This window comes from Echinops telfairi, unplaced genomic scaffold (genome assembly GCF_000313985.2).
Source record: "Echinops telfairi isolate 266 unplaced genomic scaffold, ASM31398v2 ScPeMD7_1;HRSCAF=3_0, whole genome shotgun sequence".
NCBI lineage: Eukaryota > Metazoa > Chordata > Mammalia > Afrosoricida > Tenrecidae > Echinops > Echinops telfairi.
The window spans coordinates 39,130,173-39,135,405 of record NW_022103896.1 but is presented as its reverse complement, the minus strand read 5'-3'; the positions used below and the strand labels follow the sequence as shown (position 1 = coordinate 39,135,405).

The 5,233-nt window shown below is 48.6% G+C and overlaps 1 protein-coding gene across 1 annotated transcript in view; it reads left to right on the top strand.

The window, feature by feature from the left end:
• Positions 1–5,233, top strand: part of VPS13B (vacuolar protein sorting 13 homolog B) — an 809,204-nt gene that overhangs the window by 787,285 nt on the left and 16,686 nt on the right. The window contains exons 53-54 of the mRNA XM_004697697.2: positions 918–1,036; positions 3,975–4,786. Coding sequence (XP_004697754.1) covers positions 918–1,036; positions 3,975–4,786 — 931 coding nt within the window. The remainder of the gene's footprint in view (positions 1–917; positions 1,037–3,974; positions 4,787–5,233) is intronic.

The window sequence follows — 5,233 nt, the reverse complement described above, 5'->3', positions numbered from 1 at the left end:
CAGTATATTTGCATATATACATGCCTATATTTAGACCTCTATAAATATCTTTGCTTCCTAGTTCTTTCTATTTCATTCTACTTTCCTCCTGTCCCACTATCATGTTTGACCTTCATTCGGCTCTCTGTACTTCCTCTCAGTTACATTGCACTTGACCGAACCCCACCAGGCATCTACGCCTTCTGACCATCGGTTTTAGATCTCTTGTTGTTCCCTTGCCCCTGGGTTTGTTGGTTCCCCACTCCCTTTCCCCCACCTCCTCCTCCCATATCTTTCCCAAACCGTCAGCCCCATTGTTTTCTCCTTGGGATTGTTTATCCTGCCTATCTTATATAGATAGACATGAAAAGAAGAAAAAGAAAACAAAAAAGTAGCCTGTGAATAAACAGTCCCAGATCTGTCTGCTGACTCTTAATGACATTTCTGCTGGTATGGTTTTAGGTAAGTATGTGGTATCTCTGGCTGGAAGGAGACACCCAGTGGGAGGAAGTCACCTCTCAGGAGCCTGAAATGGGCTTCTCTTAGCATTTCAAGTTCTAAGTTTTAGGCTTGCTCCCCTCCCCCCACTCCACACATACACACACGCAGATTCATACACATTCATAAAGGTCATTCACGGCTAGGCTCCAGGCCAGATAGTCATTTGCAAGTTGCTGACAGCAGAGGATAAAGACACTCGTGTCCCACCATTCCTCGCTGTCTTTTTTTTTTTTCCTGTGAGCCTCACAGTTGGGTGTGGTTTTTTTCACACTGTAGTGTTGGTTTGTTTTTCCACTGCCAGTTAACTGAAGAGCCTGCACACCTATCCATGGAAAGCTGTAAGCAGGAAGTATTTCTGATACTGCATCCGAGAACGTCAGGCGTCGGAAGTCCCCACTCCAGGAGTGTTTCTGAGTCCTCTCATGTTCTTTTTGCAGGTTTTGTTCCTAACTGGCTTTGGCTATGTGTACGTGGACCTTGTCCATCAGGGCGGCACCGTCTTCATCACTCTGGCCCCAGAAGAAAAAGCCGGGCCTCTGGTAACTAAGCCCAACAGGTAAGTTTCTCTTTGCTCAGGTCCAGGATAGTAAACTTTCCTGTTAAAAGTTTTCATTCATTTATTTAGCCACTATTTAATGCTCTGTTACACACACACACACACACACACAAAAAGAAGCCTTGGTGGGGCAATGATTAAAGCACTCAGCTGTTAGCTGAAAGTTTGAGAGAGAAAGATGTGTCCGTCGACTAACTAGAAAAGTACAGCCTGGAAAGGGGCAGTTGTAGGGTCACTATGAGTTGGAACCAACCAGGCAGCCTTGGGATACATGATACATTAGAGTTCTGAGCTCATTACTGCATACTCCATAAGTAGAAATAGAGTTATTAGCATAAATCTAGTCATGCGGCATCTCCCAGCCCTTGTCTGCGAGAAGCTCCACAAGCCGACTTGTCAACTGAGGCCAATGTCATGAAAACATGATGCTGTTATCGTAAGCACAAAATGCAAGCTCCTATTTCTGTATCCAACAAGAGCTTAGACTGTTGGCAGGTGTCCCTGCGTTGGTTCTGACGCATAGCAAGCCTGTGTGCAACCCCACCGGACCCTGCAGCGTCCTCACGCTGCCCCTTCTCGCCGACCCTCTCCGTCGCAAGCATGGAGCCCTCCTCCAGGGACGAGCCCCCCTGATGACACGTGTGACATACGTGGGAAGAGGCCGCACCATTCTCCCAAGGAGCGGGCTGGCTTCTCTTCTCCCAAATGCTAATTAGTAATTGCGCCCTTCTTCACTTCTTAGAATCACATTTTCCCCTCTTGACCTGAGTGTTGCCATCAGGCTTTCTAAACATATGCAAATGAGGAGTTTACATCCTTAATTTAAAAGCACTCGTACCATTTAATAGGAAGAATATCCTCGTCCTCCAAAAAGGAAATGAGGCAAGAGGCAGAACCTGAATATTCTAGAAAGCGAGAATACAAGTAAGCAAAGAAATATAAGTGGAAAGAAAATATAATTTACGTACTAAATTAGCAAGGTTGCTTCATCTTAAGCAGTCCTGGTGGATGTATATTTTGATACTGTAGTCTGGGAATCCCTGTGTTGATGTGTCGTAGGAGCTGAAATCTCATTGTCCTTGCAATTCCACTCTCAAAAATAGATGCTAAAAAATAACTACTATAATAGATAGAGAAATGCAAAGAGATGGTTGTCCCGTTCGTTACCATAGCTTGTTACTCAGAAAACAAATGCCCATCAGTAAGGGAATGGAAAACTAAATGGGAATTCTTTTAAACAAAAGATCTTACATAATTTCAATGAATGGAAAAATATCTGATATAATCCTAAAGCATGTAATCAAAATACGAAGTTAAACATACAGGTGCGATCCTATCCATGTCATGTATGTATGCTCACACGTGTACACATACATGTTTTCACACACATAACGAAAGCATTCCTAGAAAAAAGACCGAGAGGAACAGAAACACCAAAACAGTTAACAGATGTGGGATTTGAAGTAATTAATCTCAGTATTTTCTTTTTCTACAACACATTTTATCATCATAAAAAGTAGAATAAAATTCCTGTCATATCCTCTTGAGCAGAAGTGGTGTATGATCTGGCTGTCCTGCCGAGTTAGACGGCAGGACAACCGAAGTAAGGAGATTAGTTAGGAGGTGAATATGGCTATTCAGACTTGAGATGCAGTGGTATCCATGGAAATGCTAAAGAAATTCTGGATGTTTTTCAAATCATTGAGATTTCCGGGCTTGTTGGATAGGGTCGAAAATAGAGGCATCAAGAATGACTCCCAACATTTTTGGTCTGGGCAGCTGGAAAGATGTGGTGCCATCCACTGAGATGGGAAAAGACTGCGTGTAGGTTTAGGGGTAAGATGAACATTTGGTTACAGACATGTATGCTAAGTGTATGTGTGCAAAGGCAGATAGATCTGCACGTCTGGAGTTTAAGGGAGTTCTAGCTAGATATGTAATGTTGGAAGCATCAACAGGTAGTGGAGAATTCCACATCCTAAGACTGGGTGAGATTTCCGAGGGAGTGAGCAGAGAAAGGAAAGGGAAGCCGAGTAAGTTAGGCAGTTTATCCTAGGAGAACTGAGAAGAGAAGGGGTTAGCCCAGGTGACTGAGGATGCGGGATCTAAGAGGTAGAAGCCCTATAAAGAAAGGGTGCCCGAGATGGAGGAGAAGCTTATGGACAATGTCAGACCCTCCTGAAAATCCGCCATCTGCCTCAGTTGCTGATGGCGTCGGCAAGAGTTTTGTAGACTGGGCACACACCTGTTTGGAAAAAGCTTAAGAGAGCCTGGAAGGAGAGGATGATCGACGAGACTGGCACAGAAAATGCTGTGGGCTTTTCACAGAGAGGTCAGCCAGCCCAGGCACAGCGAGAGGAAGAGTTGGAGTGGTGGGAGGAGTTTCTTTGACAAAGGAGAGAGGACATCGCCTTCATTACGGCTGGTTGTGGCCCAGGAAACGATCGGGAAGGGGAGGGGTGCACAGGGCGAGACTGCTGAAATGATGTCCCTGAGCTGAGAAGGGCAGAGTGACTTGGTGGGCCACACAGGGGCTCCCCAGACCCAGGGGCACGGGCAGCTCTTCCGCTGTGGCAGCTAGGTGCTTGGGGTGGGAGCTCCTAGTACATTTTTCTCCTTGCTCCACTTTTTCAACTGAAGCAGTGTCATTTTTTTATGAGCGCTTTCTGCCTTGTCCTCCTCATGATGGAGAGTCAGTGCACAAAACTAGACAGAGTGTGGAGTCTAAGTCTGGTGTTGAGATGGGAAACACAGAAAGAAACATGCCAAGACCTTGTCTTGGTCCCACTGGGAGCATTTCCCAGTACGCTTGGAGGGGGGCTGGCTCTGTCCAGACACGATGATGTACCGAGAGCCGAGTCCTTACTTGTGCCTTCCGAGGAGAATCGGATGTCTCACCGGGAAGTGCTTAATACCTGCTTTTCCCTCTCTCCTCTAGCATGCTGGAGATGGCTGTCAGATTTCAAATGTTCGTCACGCAGTTGAGCCTGGCGGTGTTGGATGACCTCACCCACCCCCACACATCGTCTGAACTTCTGAGACTCACACTTGACCATGTGTTTCTCCATCTGGCCCCCGTGGCGGGCCACCTCCCTGTGGAAGAGACCCCGGCCGCCATCTTCCAGCCGTACTGCATGGAGGTCTGCTGCGGGGACTTGCAGCTGGACAACCAGCTTTATAACAAGTCCAACTTCCACTTCGCTGTCCTGGTCTGCCAGGGGGAGAAAACAGAACCCTCTGGATGCACCAAAATGCAGAGCCTCCTGGTCTCCCGCGCCGATGTGGAAGAATACAAGCGAAGCTGTTTCATCACACTGTGTGTCACCTTGTCGCAGGGCAAGAGCTGCTTGTGTGAGATGAACGAGTTCAGTTTTGAACTGAAGCCCGCCCGGCTCTACGTGGAAGATACGTTTGTGTACTACGTCAAGACTCTGTTTGACACCTACCTCCCTTACACTGACAGCCAGCGGGCCGGTCGCCCCGGGCCCCTCGCCGGGGACACACAGCTGCTGCCCCTGCAAGTCAGGCAGCACGCCCAGGCCTTGGTGAACCCGGTGAGGTTACGGAGGCTGGTGATCGAGCCCGTGAGCCTGCTGGTCAGCATCCACGCTTCCCTCAAGCTGTACATCGCCTCTGACCACACGCCCCTCTCCTTCTCCGTGTTTGAGCGCGGGCCCATCTTCACCACGGGCAGACAGCTCATCCACGCCCTGGCCATGCACTACGCCGCTGGGGCACTCTTCCGAGCAGGTGAGGACAAAGGGGGGCAGGGGAGGGGGCGAGAGCCTGGGCAGCAGTTAGGCACTTTGGCTCGAGTCTACGTCCTGGAGGACACAAGAGACGGACGCAGTGTGGCAAGGAGTGAAGACCTGGGCTGGTGCCCCTCCCGGTCGTAAAGCCTGAGACAGGTGCCTGAGCCTCTCGCGTCTCCGTTTCCTTCCTTGGTGGTTAACTGGATCAGGTGGCTTCTACGAGGCTAAGGTGACCGTAGGTCAAGCACCTTGCCTTTTGCTTGGCACGTACTAACCCTTCAAGCAGTGGTAGCTGTTAAGTTGGCAGTTATGTGCACTGGATTTTAATTCAACTTAGCAAATCCTCCCTGGTGCTTTCCAGGTACCAGGCCACCGATTGGCATGCTGGCATCCCTGGGCCTTAATCACACACACACACACACACACACACACACACACACACACA